General features: G+C 44.7%; 1 protein-coding gene across 1 annotated transcript in view; it reads right to left on the bottom strand.

The window, feature by feature from the left end:
* LOC143981763 (interferon-induced GTP-binding protein Mx2-like) overlaps positions 1–17,308 on the bottom strand; it is a 65,099-nt gene that overhangs the window by 31,144 nt on the left and 16,647 nt on the right. Inside the window, exons 6-7 of the mRNA XM_077479844.1 lie at positions 13,188–13,342; positions 9,489–9,627 (exon numbers count right to left, since the gene is read on the bottom strand). Coding sequence (XP_077335970.1) covers positions 9,489–9,627; positions 13,188–13,342 — 294 coding nt within the window. The remainder of the gene's footprint in view (positions 1–9,488; positions 9,628–13,187; positions 13,343–17,308) is intronic.

Genomic DNA, 17,308 nt, shown 5'->3' with positions numbered 1-17,308 from the left:
AAATCAGGACAATTGCTTTGCCTCAGTAAGGCACAGGAGAAACCTGAACGCTGAAGCTCTCATCGTGCCCCCCCTTCAACATTGCACCCGGGGCGATTGGGGTGTGCCCAGGCACATCCTGTGCGCACACCTGTGCATACTCCCTTGAGAAATGACAGGTAGTGACACGGCTCTGACCAACTGCACTATAACCTTAAAGGGTTTGTAACCCCTATATATAGGACTATGCCAGCCCCTCTATTAGAGGCTGGCATAGCCCACTATGTCAGTGGCTTTTAAAAAAATGAGCTCTGTAAATACCTATTTTGAGCTGTCTTCTGGCCGGTCCCGTGACTCGTGGGCACTTTCCAGCTCTGATGGATGGCTTCTGAGGAGGGGGGGGGGTCATGATTTTCCAGCTAGGGAGATCACGTGGCCGCTTGTCTCTTCCACAGAAGCTCTGACTCAGAGCTGTAAAGTGCCCGCGAGTCACGTGACCGACCTGGAGACAGCTCAAATTTGGTATTTACAGCCCTCGTTTTTGAAAAATAATGATAGTGTGCTATGTCAGCCTCTAATAGAGAGCCTGGCAGTGAATTATATGTTACAAGAATAGCGGGGGGGGGGTCAGGCGGAGACCGACACAGAGGGGGATAACAGGCAGGAAGGAGGGGGGGGGGGGGGGGAGAGGAGAGCAGAGCAGGCCAGCCTATCATGGGGGGCGGTACAGTGATCAGGGCGGAGCTGCCTTGGTTATCGTGGTCTGTTTAGAGGGGACATACAGGAAGTGCAATGTTCAGGATTTTTTTTTTTTACAGTTTAGAGGGGGGAAGATTACATAGCACAAGCGCTGTGCTGTGTAATCTGCTTTAAGGAACCAGGATCTTCATTTTTTGGGGTGTTAAAAAACACTTAAATTTACTGCAAAAACAAAGATTGTAGCTGGGCCCCCTGGACATTTACTGGCCCTAGGCTCCTGCCTGGGTTGCCTTGTGGATTATATAGCTCCAGTCTATCTGGGCCAGACAATTATTATTTGGTGTTTGCAAACTTAAAGTTTTTGTAACCCTTACATATACCCGGTGAAGTGATTGGCTTCAGGTGATGCGCAGAGATTAAACAAACTCTCCTACATACGTTTTACCTGTTTATCTACATCCTTCTATTATTTACAGCTGTTCAAAATCCAAAATATAGAAAGCTCATCTGAGCCGTCAAAAAAAGGGGCGAAGATCTGAAATTACACACTGCAAAGCTCAGCGAGGAGAACGCTGACAGATAATTGGAGGGAGGGGACACACCCTTCCTTTTACACAGCACACAGGAACAGAGCTAGGGCTGTCACTGGCGCTCCCTCCCGTCACCTTTTTTCTCTTGATGTCAGGAAAACATGTCAGAAGTGGATTATGCTGATAAGCAGAGGAAGGAACCAGTAGACAGAAATGACACTTAGTGCTCTGGATTGAGACAAGTACACACTATAGAAGAATATGCTTTGCACATATTTTGTGTCTGAGGTTTACAACCACTTTAACTGCTTAAGGACCGCCTCCTGCACATATACGTCGGCAGAATGGCACAGCTGGGCACAAGCACGCACTGGTACATTGCTCTTTAAGTGCCCAGCTGTGGGTTGGGAGCGCGGCGCCGTCGGCGCACTCCTGACCCGGTCCCGAGCTCCGTGACCATGGCCATGAGACCAGCGGGCCCGATCACTGCTGGTGTCCTGCGGTTGGGTCACAGAGCTGAGGAACGAGGTGAGGTCTGTGTAAAGAAACCTCTCCCCGTGCTTCCTACTGTAGCTGTCACTGATCTTCTGTTCCCTGTTATAGGGAAAGACGATCAGTGACGTCACATGCCAGGCCACGCCCCACCCACAATAAAAAAAAAAAAAAAAAAAAAACACATAACGTCACACACAGTGCATTTAAATAGCACTGATTGCTGTATAAATGACAATAATCCCAAAAATGTGTCAAAAATGTCCAATGTGTCCACCATAATGTCGCAGTCCCAATAAAAATCGCTGATCGCCGCCATTACTAGTAAAAAAAAAATTCATAAAAATGCTATAAAACTATCCCCTATTTTGTAAACGCTATAACTTTTGCGCAAACCAATCAATAATCACTAATTGCATTTTTTTTCATCAAAAATATGTAGAAGAATATGTATCAGCCTAAACTGAGGAAAAAAAAATTTTTTCTATATACTTTTTTGAGGATATTTATTATAGCAAAAAGTTAAAAATATTACATTTTTTTTTCAAAATTGTCGCTCTATTTTTGTTTATAGCGCAAAAAATAAAAATCACAGAGGTGATAAAATACCACCAAAAGAAAGCTCTATTTGTGGGAAAAAAAGGATTTCAGTTAAAGCGGCGCAGTGCCGAATAACACAAAAAGGGGCCTGGTCCTTTGGCTGCAAATTGGTCCGGGGCTTAAGTGGTTAAAGACAAGCGGGGAATAGTATAATATAAATGGAAATGGAATCCTATATAGAGGTGTATGTCTGTTGTTGTTTTGTCTTGTTAGATGTTCTTTGTAAAATGGATAGCTACTATAGTGTTTGATCAATCTAATCTCTTTCTATTTATACTTAGAAACAAAATGGAATGCTTAGAACTTATATGTCTATCATCAATCTTTTCAAATTTTTGTATGTAATAAGCAATAACAAAAAAATAACATAAAATAAAAAATGTTTAGAATCAAAAAAAAAAAAAAGACAAGTCTGTGCCATCTCGTAAACAGCCACAAGATGGCAGCAGTTTACAGCTCCACCCTACATAATGTCATCATTTAGGATCAGATATTACTTTTTATTGAAGGGATTGTAAAATCTTTTCCATGGTTTTATAAAGAAATGTGTGAATGTAAAGGATATCGGCTTAATGTAAATAATCATAGTAATATGTGAATGTTTTTAAAATGTTGTTTTTCTGTGTATTTTTTGCCATTATACAAATGACTTATATTGCAGGCTCTGCTTCTTGCATTAGGAAGCTGCACAGTGGCTGTGCTTTACCGCTCCATTTCACAATACAAGTCTATGAGCCAGCTGACACACTGAACACAATGCACTTCCTTGGCTGATATCATATCAGTTAAAGAACAATTAAAATCTCCTGTTTTTTTCCATTGAAAAAGCCCATGGCGTGCAAACACACCCAAAAAACTTCCACCCGGTGCATAAAAAAAGTGCACACACATAAAGAGTGAAACACTAAAAAGTGCAGACGGGTGTCTGATGTTCTCCAAAAGAAGGACCATACCCTGATCCCCCGGGGCGTTAGGCTCCAGACGGGGACTGAGGTACCAGACTCAACAAGTGGTCCCCGGACAAAACAAGAAGACCTCCTTTCCCCGGGAGGACTGCCGAAACAGAACCTCCTAGGTACTTTGTACTATGGGGGCTTCCCCGAAGGTAGGCCCCCCTCAATGGAGATTGGACCAAGACAGAAGGCCTATGTCCGCTCTCCCTCAAGATGTTCAGGATTGGTCCGAGGACCGACACCCTACTAATCAAAATGTGCAGTGACAGACCGTGACAAAACACACACAAATAAAATAAATAAAAAGTGAGGAAGGGATAGTGGAGAGGAGAGTGAAAAGTGGCCATTGTGGAATATAATGACCGGCCCTCCGGCCAGGAATCAAAAATTCCTCTGGTCCTAGCCAAAAGGCCGGGCCCTAGAGGCAGGTGTAAAAAAAGCGTGTAATGGTGACGTGACCTAGGTGCCAAAATCTCCTGTATGACACTCAAAACAAGTCCCTAATCCAGTTATGAGATATAAAAGCCTTATATAATGATGCACAAGCTCCCCCTGCCCAGACACTGCAGCTCACAGTGGGAGGATTTCAGCAACAGAGGCAGAACGGTCTATCCAAAAAGCAGTGGGTGTGGCCAGGTGCTGAATGAGAGATTACAGCCATGTAAATGAGTGGTGAGAATATGCTAAAGGCCACACCCCCTGCAACATTTTTTCATTACACTGTAGTGCAAAAAAAGAACCAGCCTTGTGTCTACCTGAGAGTGACAACTCTGCTCAGGTTTCAGAAGCAGTGCAGCGTTGTTGTCACGCATTCACAGGAAGCTGCATTAGATGGACTTAACTTGCAGGTGTTCCATCAGATTAGGCGACCCGTCGGGATGTGTAACGGAAATTACGTTTCTTTGCCGCCATCTTGCTACACCCTGCACCCGTCCACAGTAAGGATACAGAGAGAAGGGGGGCAACCAGCCATATTGTTAAACCCACCGGAGTTTCGCATTTTACAGCTATTTATAACAGTAAACTGAGGTTATGTAGTGAAATACAGGACTTAGAACTCCGTCTGACTGTTTAGATGTTGATTTTTAAAAGCAGCGGCAGGCCTGGTCATCTCACAGGTTTGCTAATCTGACAGAAGTCGGCTGCTTTTAAAATTCAACATCTAAACTAGGGATCTGCAATTAGTGGACCTCCAGCTGTTGCAAAACTACAAGTCCCATCATGCCTCTGCATCTGGGTGTCATGCTTGTGGCTGTCAGAGTCTTGCTCTGCCTCATGGGACTTGTAGTTCTGAAACAGCTGGAGGTCCGCTAATTGCATATCACTGATCTAAACATTCAGATGGAGTTCTAAGTACTGTATTTCACTAAATAACCTCAGTTTACTGTTATAAATAAGTGTAAAATGCAAAACTCCGGTGGGTGTAACAAGATGTCCGCTTGTCCACTTCTCTCTGTATCCTTACTGTGGACGGGTGCTGGGTGTAGCAAGATGGTGGTGACAAAATGCCACTTCCGTTACACATTCTGCCGGGTCGCCTAATCTGACGGAACACAGGATCCACAAGTATTTGTGACCATAATGCAACATTTTGCTTATTAAAGCTGAGTTCCACCCAAAAGTGGAACTTCCATTTTAAGCACTCCTCGCCCCCTGACATGCCACATTTGGCATGTAATTTTTTTTTTGGAGGGGGGGGGGGTGTACCCTCTTTTTAGTGGGACTTCCTGTCCCACTTCCTCCTTCCTGTTCTCTGGCGTCTAGGCGACTCCTTCTCTCGCCCTAGGTGGCCCTCCCTGCCAGCGATCTTCTGGGACACAACACAGGTCTCAGAAGATTGGCTGGCCAATAGCAGAGCACAGCGCAACTCACGCAGGCACAGTGCGCGCCCGGCCGTGAAGCTGTAAGCTGTCACAGCCGGGTGCCCCCAGTTGCTATGATGGTGCAGATGAGAGGAAGAAGAGGGGGAGAGGAGCGAGGCTCCGGGCGGCCACATCGCTGGACCGTGGGGCAGATAAATGCCGGTTTATTAAAAGTTAGCAGCTATGCTTTTTGTAGCTGCTGACTTTTAATAAACTAAAAAATGGGTGGTTTCCGCTTTAAAGTATTTAAAAAAATATATTAAAAAAATACTGCATTATGGCCACTAGATGGAGCTGATGATGATAGGTAATAATTGTATTAGACACATTACTGCAATTACCCACTTGCTAGCCTCGTTTTGAGATTTTGGTGTTTACTAGTTTAAAACTATTTTTTTTTTTTGCTAGAAAATTACTTAGAATCCCCAAACATTATATAGTGTTTTTTATAACACCCTAGAGAATAAAATGGCGGTCATTGCAATAGTTTTTTTCACATGGTATTTGTGCAGCGGTCTTACAAGCGCACTTTTTTGGGGAAAAAAATAACTTTTTTGAATAAAAAAAAAAAATAAGACAACAGTAAAGTTAGCCCAATTTTTTTTTTATATTGTGAAAAATAATGTTACGCCAAGTAAATTGATATCCAACATGTCACGCTTCAAGATTGTACCCGCTCGTGGAATGGCATCAAACTTTTACCCTTAAAAATCTTCATAGGCGACGTTTAAAAAATTCTACAGGTTGCAGGTTTTGAATTACAGAATAGGTCTAGGGCTAGAATTATTGCTCTTGCTCTAACGATTGTGGCGATACCTCACATGTGTGGTTTGACCACGGTTTTCATATGTGAGTTCTGCTCACGTATGCGTTCGCTTCTGCATGCAAGCTCGTCGTGGCGGGCTCTTTAAAAAAAAATCTTTTTTTTTTCTTATTTATTTTACTTGATTTTATTTATTTTTTCCGTTTTTTTAAAAAAGGAAAAATTTTTTGTCACTTTTATTCCTATTACAAAGAATGTAAACATCCCTTGTAATAGGACAAAAAAGCATGACAGGTCCTCTTCAATATGAGATCTGGGTCAAAAAGTTCTCAGATCTCATATTTGGACTAAAATGCACTAAAAAATAAAAAAAGGTTGTCGTTTGAAAAAATGACATTGAAAAAATTTCCCTTTAAGAGGTATGGGCAGAAGGGATGTTTTGACGTAGCTTCCGCCCTGCTATAGTATGGAGATGGGTGGGGGGCCATCTCAGCCTCACTCGTCTACATACACAGCCACAGAAAGATCCGGATCGTCTCCGCTGCTGCCGATGGCTCTGGTAAGCGGTGGAGGGTGGGTGGCACCTCTTCCGTCACCGATAATGGTGATCTTGTGGCGAATCCGCCGCAGAGACCACCATTATCGTAAACACGACAGGCTCCTGAAGAGATGGACACCTTGGTTGTGGCAGCAGCTGCTTCCATTACTGAGATATCCATCTTCAAATTGCCAACGTATACGTACAGGAGCCGGTCGGCAAGTGGTTAAAGCGGTCGTATACCCGCACATGAGATAAAAAAAAAAAAAAGGAAAAAAAAAAAACCTGTAAAAGGCAAAGGCATAATGAGCCAGCCATTGCATACTAGGTCATTAAGACATATCTACCTTAGAACGAGGTCCCTGTATCGTAGCCCGGTCCACGCTGAGGGAGCTGACACCTTGCCCCCCTTTGGTGTTTCTTCCGGGTTCGCAGCTCTGATGTTGTGAGTGTTGGGAGTCTTCTTCCCGGCAAGGTAAAGCAGCATCTGCCGGACCTTCAGCCGGGGCATTCACAGCGCATGCGCCGCTGACGTCAGCATCTGCATGCAGTCAAAATCTCCTAAACCATACAGGTTTAGGAGACATTCATTTTACCTACAGGTATACAACCACCTTAAAAGATGAGAAAAGATGGTCCGCAACTCCTTGCTTGTTTTAAAGCGGAGTTCCACCCAAAAAAATTGAACTTCCGCTTTAAGTCCACTCCTCACCCCCTTACATGTCATTTTTCTTGGGGGGGGGGGGGGGTGGAGTGGGGGCTTCGTTAGGATGGGGACTTCCTGTCCCACTTCCTCCTTCCGCCTAGGCGCCTCCTCCTTTCGTCTTAGGCGGCCCCTCCCTCTAAGCGATCTCCTGGGACACGTGACAGGTCCCAGGAGATCGCCTGTCCACTCTGGGAGCGCAGCACGACTCGCACATGCGCCGTGCGTGCCCGGTTGTGAAGCCGAAAGCTCTCATGGCCAGGTGCCCAGAGTGGCAATGGAGGCGCCGGCGGAGCAGAGGGGGAGAGGAGCGACCCTCCGCTTGGCTGCATTGCTGGACCGTGGAACAGGTAAGTGTGTTTATTAAAAGTCAGCAACTATACTTTTTGTAGCTGCTGACTTTTAATAAATATAAAAAGCCTGTTGGAGCTCCACTTTAAAATCTTCAAAATGTATTGATTCTCCATAAAAGACACAGACAGCAGATTTAAAAGCGTTTCAGCCTTGCGGGCCTTGTTCACTACAAATGCCATATACAAAAATGTCACAATATATCGTGTATAAACCCCTCCTGGCAGCGCGTCATTCATTTTTCGGTTTGTTCGGCTTTTGTTTTTGAATTGTTGTTGTATACATTTTGAAGATTTTAAATAGGAAGCAAGGAGTTGCGGACCATCTTTTCTCTTAGGCAGGTTCTATCTGAAGGTCTTACTGGTATTATAAAGGATGCCGTGTACGCACGACTGGACTTTGCAGAATAGGTCCGACAGGATCAGTCCATCAGACATTCCGATCGTGTGTGGGATAATCCAATCGTTTTTCAAAAAAAAAAAAAATCCGATGGACCTAGAAATAGACCATGTTTCAAATCTGTCCGACGGACTCAATTCCTATCGGGAAAACCGTTCGCCTGTATGCTGGTCCGTCGGACCAAATACGACGCAAGGGCAGCTATTGGCTACTGAACTTTCTTTTTTTAGTCCCGTCTTACGTCATTACGTTCAAAACGAACAGACTTTCGAAGGGACTTAGTCCATTCATGTGTGAGCAAGTCCGTTCGTTCAGAAGTCCGTCGGGAAGACCGCCTGACGGTTTCTGCCAAAAAGTCCGGTCATGTGTACACGGCATGAGGTGTATAGTCTAATCTAAGGTAAGTCTTGAGTTCCTCTTTAAGATCTACTAAGAATCATGCAATGCCAAGCTGCGGTTTCCAAAGCGAGCAAAGTCCTTTCTTGTATTAGGAGAGGTATGGACTCCAGAGAGAGAGAGATATCATTTTGCCCCCCCTTGTTCAAATCATTAGTAAGACCTCATCTGGAATATGCAGTTCAGTTTTGGGCACCAGTTCTCAGAAAGGATATCTGGAGAATGTGCAGAGAAGGGCAACCAAACTGATAAGAAGGCAGGAGATGCACTGATGTGAAAGAGGCACGGGACCCTGCGGGGGGGAGGCAGAAGGGGAGAGCCAAATTGGCAAGATCAAATAGTAACTGCAGAGTAGGGCCCTTAAAACAATAAGTAGGCAGCTATAGAAAACCCGGTCTCCAAGATGGGGTGATTTAGTAAATCTTTAGAGAAAAGGCATAGCGAAGCCACCAGCATGTCCGTTCAGCATCCCACAGCTAACAGCCGTGGGTATTTAGCTGTGGCTTATAGACATTGGTTTCTTATTTTGAATTTTTGTGTATTACTCTGTGTTTATTTTTTTGTGATTATGTATATACAGATTTTGTATCAATAAAAATATAGTTTTGTACTTTATCATACGGTTGTACATACCTCCAAAATCCACCAATAGGGATTTCTTTCTTTTGTAGTTATTCACGTTAAGGTCATCACAGAGGACAAGGGGGCACTATTTACGTCTAGAGGAAAAGAGATTTCATCTCCAAATACAGAAAGGTTTCTTCACAGTAAGAGCTGGGAAAATGTGGAATAGACTCCCTCCAGAGGAGGTTCTGGCCAGCTCAGTAGATTACTTTAAGAAAGATCTGGATTATTTCCTTAATGCACATAATATAACTGAGTACTAACATTTATAGGTAAAGTTGATCCGGAAAATCCGATTTCCTCTCGGGGGATCAGGAACGAATTTTTTCCCCTGCTGTAGCAAATTGGATCATGGTTTTTCTGGGGTTTTTTCGCCTTTTTTCTGGATCAACTGTGGGTATAGGATTGGGTCTATGGGATTGTATGATACTTTTTATTTAATTTATTTATTTTTTATGGTTGAACTGGATGGACTTGTGTCTTTTTTCAACCTATGTAACACAAGGGTGTATGAGGGAGCCCTCCCATTACAAACTTTATGGTAAAATTCAAAGAGATTTCCCCCTCCCCCCCCCCACTGAAATGCAGCCATACTGTACCTAGTGTCCGCTCTCCACTGGGATCCACTTGTTTTGCCATTTCTAGAGCTTCAGTGGTTGCAATATCCACATTACTGGGGACCACAACTAAATTAATGGTCTCCTGTCTCTTGATGTATTTCTTAATCATCCTCTTGATCTGTAGAAATATTAAATTTGTTTTGGTCAAAATGTAATCAAACATAAAGGACAAGCTCACTATAATAAAGTCTATATGAAAAGTTTGGGTTAAAAGGAACACAAAAACATGTTTCACTTACCTGATATCTGCGATGGTTTTGCACAGAGCAGCCCCAATCCTCTTCTTTTTGGGTCCCCCGCCAGCACTCCTGGATCCCCCCCCCCCCGCTGAGTGCCGCCAGTAGCAAGCCTCTTGCTATGGGGGCACTCGAGCAGGCTCGATCCTGAGCCACGCTCTGTGTGTCCATTCACACACACGGAGTGTGACTCAGCCCCACCCCAGCTCTCTCCTCATTGGTTTACTGGCTATGCTTGACAGCAGCAGAAGAATGAGGAGGGCGAGAGAGAGTCCCTGGAGAGCTATGGCTGTCATTGCTGGATTGAGATGGGGCTCAGGGTTTCTGCTCTCAGAAGAATTTTATTTAAAATTTTACCTTAATGTGTAGAATGCATTAGGGTAAAAAAAAACCTTGAATCTTTAGAACTGCCACTTCAGGTCCCCCCCCCTTCATGACCAGGCCATTTTTTGCGATACGACCCTGCGTTATTTTAACTGACAATTGCGCAGTCGTGCGACGCTGTACCCAAATAGAGCTTTCTTTTGATGGTATTTGATCACCTCTGCAGTTTATTTTTTATTTTTTGCGCTATAAACAAAAAAAGTGCGACAATTTTGAAAAAAACAAACAAAACAAAATTGTTTACTTTCTGCTAAAAACAAACCCAATAAGAAAATGTAAAAAAAAAAAAAAAAAATCTAATTTCTTCATCAATTTAGGGCAATATGTATTCTGTTACATATTTTTGGTAAAAAAATAAAAATAAATCCCAAAAAGCGTATATTGGTTGGTTTGCACAAATGTTATAGCATCTACAAACTATGGGATATATTCATTGAATTTTTTTTTTTTTTAATAGTAATATCGGCGATCAGAGACTTATAGCGGGACTGCAACATTGCGGCGGACAAATCGGACACTTGATACTCTTTTGGGGACCAGTGACACTAATACAGTGATCAGTGTTAAAAATATGCACCGTAACTGTACTAATGACACTGGTAGGGAAGGGGTTAAGATCAGGGGCGATAAAAGGGTTAAATGTGAGCATAAAATGTGCTTACTCACTGTGGGGGATGTGCTTGTATTATGAAAAGGCAGAGATCGGTGTTCCTGGTTGGCAGAAACACACAATCACTACCTTCCCTACTGACAGAACAGCAGTCTGCCTTGTTTACACAGGCAGACCGCCATTCTGTTTCTGTCCCGAACGATGGTCGGGTCTCAGTGGACACGAGTTCGCCGGACCCGCTGATTGACTCCCGCTGTGTCCAATCACAGTGGGAGAGGGTCGCCGGTGGCACACGCGTGTGCCCCAGTCGTGGAAGTGCAGGATCATGTACAGGAGAGCCACCTTGCTGCTGTATATGTGCAGTAAACCGTCGGCAAGCTGCTAACCAGTTGTGGACTGCCCAGCGTAGATCTGGCACTCCCTGATCGCTGGTGACCTGCTCCTGCTATGATTGGAAACAGCAGGAGCCAATCAGCAGGTCTGGCGGTTGCAATGTCCACCGGGACCCGCTGATCGTTCAGGAGAAAGGCAGAATGGCGGTCTGCCTATGTAAAACAAGTCAGACCGCCAATCTGTGAAAGGGGAATGTGCAGGAACACAGGATGTTTGCATTTCAGTCTAAGCACTCTTATTGTGATATGCAAACACTAAAAACCATAATTTCATAAAACCATCATGGAACATCCCTAAAGTGGCTATAGTGTACTGTATATACAGTAACATGTTTCACCAAACGCTGGCTTCTTCAGGAGACTTGTGAAGTACTGCATACAATGTCACTACAAACAGTAGTTTTGTTATATTTTTGTTTTTTCAAATGTGTAAGTCATATTATATTGATAATTCTTTGTAAGACATTTTGATATATTCACAGTGTTTATTTATACATTATTTTTTTTATTGTTTGTAGTGACATTTTATGCAGTACTTCACAAGTTTCCTGAAGAAGCCAGTGTTTGGTGAAACATGTTGAGCTGAAGTTACTGTATATACGATACAGCCGGATGGATGTTCCGTGTTTTTCTTTTTTTAATTATGGTTTTTAGTGTTTGCATATCACAATAAAATTTGATATTTTTATGACTACTTTGTCATGTTAAATTATGGCACCTTAAAAATCCTGTTTCTGGTATATACATTTTTTGGATTTATGTAGTGGGATTTGGTGCCTTAATCCCTGGATACCTGGCTATTATAGTAATTAAGAAAATATTGCTTGTTTACTGGGTACTGTCGGCTTCACAGAGGGGGACTTTTTTTGAGTGGGTTTCCTTGCATTAAATGCTATAGAACACAGTAGAGTACTCTATGCTGCAAAATCGAATTGCACAGATATACAGTTATTACTGCAAATCAAAGTAAGCTTGTCACATTTAAAATCCTACAATGAACAAACCCTGATGAAGGGAGGAGTATCCAAACTGCCCGAAACATGTTGCCTTTCTTTCAATTGAATATTTGATAAAACATCACTGGCCATTTGTGTGGTGCTTCTACTGCTTCTTGTAGGGTTTGACTTTTCTCAGGACCCCCCTTTCCTGTTTAGGGGTGTTCTGGTATATATGAGCAGCCTCACTGAAACAAGTCAGCTTGATTAATGAGATGGTTCTTTCTCACACTGGATACAAATATAAAAAGATCTAGTGCTCATATGTACATTTAGAATAAGGAAAGATTAGCACTTCTGAAAATGTTTCTATTTCTGTTTTTGCTTTCCTGTCTTGGCCATGCCGCTACCCCCATGTTTCTTGTATAAACATCACAGGGATAGGAAGTGAGGGAAAATCCCTCCAATGGGGTCACAGAGAAAAATGAAAAAAAAAAACTGTCAGAAGTTTTAACCATCCAAAATAAAATTAAAATAAAGAAAAATGTTGGCTGGACTTTGGCTTTAAAGTGGTTGTAAACCCTTACAACACACTTTGACCTACAGGTAAGCCTAGATTAAGGTTTACCTGTAGGTCCAAGAAATATCTCCTAAACCTACACGGTTTAGGAGATATTTGCCGAAAGAAAGACAGCGGTGCGCAGGCGCACTGAGCGCGCCGCGGTCAATGGCGATATGCCGCGAGTGGCGGCTCCCGTGCGCATGCGCGGGAGAGACGCCATCGCGGCTTCGCCGAATGACAGCGGCGGGGCAGTGAGACCCACCAAGAAGATGGAGGCTCCGGACTACAGGGGACAGCGGTGACTTCGCTGGCTCCTGTGTCAGGTAAGTGACACATAATGGGCTACTATGCGATGCATAGTAGTCCATTATGCTTTACCTTTGCAGGGAATGAAAGAGGAAGTAAACTCATCAGGGTTTACTTCCTCTTTAACAAGGTTAATAACACATATCTCAAAGTTTCAGTTTATGTACAAGTCATGGAAGGTTAAAAATATTATTGATAGTGCTATTCAAATCTTTGCCCCAAAGGCAAATTTGTTGAAGGTCTTGAAACAAACCTGCTGTCCGATATCTGCAGGCTGATTAGGTAAAGCGACCCGTGTAATTCCTGGCAGATCGATCAGCGTCAGGTCTGGGACGTCCGGAGACACAACTTCCAGGGTGATCAGTTCATCGCTGACCCCATTCCCATCACCAGCGATGCAGTTTTGTGCTAGAAAAAAAAGTAAATAATTCATAGATGCCAAGGTTATTTCTGTAGGGAGTCTCAACTCTGCCTTCTGACAGAAGACCCCTACCTGAGTCTCAACTCTGCCTTCTGATAGAAGACCTCAACCTGAGCCCCAACTCTGCCTACTCACAAAAGGTATGTACCTGAGCCCCAAATTTGCCTACTCACAAAAGGCCTCTACCTGAGCCCCAAATTTGCCTACTCACAAAAGGCCTCTACCTGAGCCCCATCTCTTCCTACTGACAGAAGGCCTCTACCTGAGCCCCAACTTTGCCTACTCTCAAAAGGCCTCTACCTGAGCCCCATCTCTTCCTACTGACAGAAGGCCTCTACCTGAGCCCCAACTTTGCCTACTCTCAAAAGGCCTCTACCTGAGCCCCATCTCTTCCTACTGACAGAAGGCCTCTACCTGAGCCCCAACTTTGCCTACTCCCAAAAGGCCTCTACCTGAGCCCCATCTCTGCCTACTCCCAAAAGGCCTCTACCTGAGGCCCCATCTCTGCCTACTGACAGAAGGCCTCTACCTGAGCCCCATCTCTGCCTACTGACAGAAGGCCTCTACCTGAGCCTCAACTCTACCTACTCCCAAAAGGCCTCTACCTGAGCCTTAACTCTGCCTCCTGACACATCATGACCTCTGTCTAAGCTTCAGCTATGCTTCCTGACAAATGACCTCTGTCTGTGTATCAGCTTTGCCTCCTGATTTCTGTCTAAATCTCAGTTCAGCCTCCTGACACATGACCTCTGTCTGGGGCTCAATTCTATCTTTGGACACATGACCTCTACCGGAGCCTCAACTCTGTCTCCTGACACATGACCTCTGTTTGAATATCAACTCTGCCTTCTGACCTCTGTCTAAACCTGAGCTCTGCCTTCTGATACATGACCTTTGTCTGAGCCTCAAATCTGCCTCCTGACATGACCTCTACCTGAGCCTCAAGTCTGCCTCCAGACACATGACCTATGTCTGCTGGGGAGCAGAGGATCAGGTGAGTAAAACTGCTTTTCTGTTCAATAGCCATAGTATTTAACGCATTTAAAGTGTAAGTTTCACATTTACAGAAAATCTGTAAGGTGATCTTACCTGCACCCCCTAACCTGGAGTGCGGCGATCTCCCATTCTGATAGATTGTATCGCCGCTTTACCAGTCAGGGAATATGAAATCCCCACGGCTTTCTATCCTCTTCGCCTGGGGAGATATGAGGGCTCATAGCAGGAAATCGCCACGCTCCAGGTCAGCAGGATTTGGGGGGGGGGGGGGTTGAGAAGGGCATCTTGTGTAAGTTCACCTTACAGATTTTTCTTTTATAAAAGTGAACTTGCCCTTTGATGTTTGCAGATACTTTTCTTAGACTTGGGTTTCAAGCTTCTGAGGTGTTGCCTCACAAATCTGGAGGGTACAGTGCACTGAGAAGCTGCTGATTTCTTGAACTCAGCACCATTAAACTAGCTCATAACTTTTTCTGGTGATGGTCTCAGATGGGTCGTACTTGGTCATGTCATCATCATTACTTACTAAACTCTGTGGATTGCAATAGCTGTGGGCCAAGGGTCCCTACTGAGGACTGGACTGTAACAAACCTAAGACTGTTACTCCTCTAAGCCATTATATGTAATCAAGTTGAAGGATTAGTTCACCTTTACCAAAAAATAAAAGGTAAGGGGTGATTGTAGATAAAAACAAACTGTGCTGCTTTGACCACCAAAGTTAAATAATGACCATTTATATACCTTTTGAAGCCTGAATAAATAAACTCCCAGAGATGGCATCATCCCATCCTGCCTTGTTGCTAGGACGTTGCTAAGACCCACCCAGCTGATTCAAGCCTCCTTGTATGCACTCTCTCTCCCTTGTCGCAGTAGCTCTGAGCTCAGGGATCCTGTGACAAAGAAGACAGTCGACCTCACGTGTGGTGGGTTGCAAGCTCGCTCCTGAGATTATAGTAGTGAGCAGTAATAAGTCCAATAATAAGGAAGCACTGCTCCAAGTCGGTCCCCCCCATTATCCACTACCAGGTGCTGTCCAGGCACGCAACCAAGAAAGCTTCAACCATAAAGTGGATGGCTGCACAATTTTATGTGGAAACTCCAAAACTTTGAGTGAACAATGATCCACAGATAAAACATAACCGCACTGGACCTCAGGGAGATATGCTGATGCCTTTCATTAGCTTAGTGGTGTTGCATAAGCGTTTCATAGCATGAAACGCGGCAACATATCTCCATAAAGTCCGGTGCTGTTATGTTTTATCTGTGGATCATTGTTCAAACAAAGTTTTGGAGTTTCCTTATAATAGTGTGCGCCCCACGTTATGGTTATAGAGAATAGTAATGCAGTGGCATCGGGAGGGGTTTGGCTGGCGAGGGCTGGAGCCCTGAGTGTGCACCCAAAAAGACTGGGTCTCGATATTCCTAAATGCATTATTAGCCCCGAGCTGTTTACACAGGCAACAGGGAACGATCTCCCGCTTATCCAGCGCGGCCAAATGATGTGCAAAAAGTCCCGCCTCCTATGATGGACACACACTGGTCCAATGCCGGTGTTCTGGCAGATAGTGTCCCGCCATCCTATAGCGTCCACCCCTTACTGTGCATGCGCAGTACGGGGCAGAAGAAGCTTCGGAAAATCTCTGAAGCTTAACGGCGCCTGCGCCGTGAGTGGAGGTGGTAGCCCCACCATCCAAGCGGACATAGGGCTGTGAAAATTAGACGGCCCCTCGCGGGCGAGCTTCGCTACACTCGGCTCTTTTTTATTCCTACTCTATGTCCACTTGGATGGTGGGCTAGAACCTGGACTCACGGCGCAGGCGCCGTTCATCCTCGGCTATTTTTGGAATCTGTGTTGCTGTGTACTGCGCATGCGCAGTACACAGCGGACACTATCTGATGGGGGACCTTATATGATGGGACACCGGGACCGCACGAAATGCGACATCCATCATAGATGCTGGGGCACAGGGAGATACCCGCTCGCTCTGTGTAAGTGGGCGGGCGACTCTTCTATCCTGGCTCTGGCTGCCTGGTGCCTGCAGGGCTGTCTGAATGCTGGGATGAGTGTACTTGCACACTACAGGTAAGGCTGAGCAGCAACAATCTGTGTATGTCAGATAGGTCAGTGTATGTGTCGTGTCAGGTAGGTCAGTGTATGTTTCAGGTAGGTCAAGCAAGTGACCCCATTACCCTCCTTGCCGCCCCCCCCCCCGGTATTTTTCCCACCTAGCAACCCCCCTGCAGTAATGGCTGGGAGTGTCTTAGCATTGTCCTAGTAACAAGGCAGTATGTGATAGTGTCATCTCTGGGAGTTTTTCAGTCAGGCTTCGGGAGGTATGTAAATGGCCCATACTTATAGCAAGGGCATGTTCCAACTTCAGTCAATGCTGCACAGTTTGCTTTTATCCACATACAGCTCGTTTGGCTGTACTTCTCCTGTGGATGACAGGCATGTAGTTCGTTCTCCACTCCTGCAACCCGTTTCCAGCGGCCAGCAGACTGAAGCACGCTGTCAGCTGATCTCACAGAGCTGGGCCAGGCTGGGGAAAGATTGCGGCAATATGATTGGATCCACCCACAATCCTGGCTCTGTCTCTCAGCAAGCCGCTGAGAACCTGAGCCAGCTGCTCCCACCCCCTTCACAGCCCAGTGCTCCTGTGAGCGCGGTGGGGGGGGCAGAGAGCTTCGGCTCCCTGATAACGGAGCTCTGGGAACGGAGCGATCAGCGGTGTTTGATCACTCGATTCTTAGTCTTAGAGCTGGCGGGGGGCAAGTGCTACATCCCCCGTAAGTATGGTGAGTATGATTCTAGAAAATAAAAAATACCAAACTTCTCGTTTAAGTAAAAATGTTACTTTTTAATTTTATTTGGGTGGGCTATTCTTGAGTAGTATCGAAAGGCTTAAATGTAATACTTTTTTGGGATAGTTGTAGTATTTTTGTTCTCATGTTGGCGT

Source organism: Lithobates pipiens, unplaced genomic scaffold (genome assembly GCF_037356315.1).
Source record: "Lithobates pipiens isolate NorthernLeopardFrog02 unplaced genomic scaffold, aLitPip1_a1.2 Scaffold_16, whole genome shotgun sequence".
Lineage (NCBI taxonomy): Eukaryota > Metazoa > Chordata > Amphibia > Anura > Ranidae > Lithobates > Lithobates pipiens.
The sequence above is the reverse complement of the archived record's forward strand: the minus strand, read 5'-3'. Positions and strand labels throughout refer to the sequence as shown.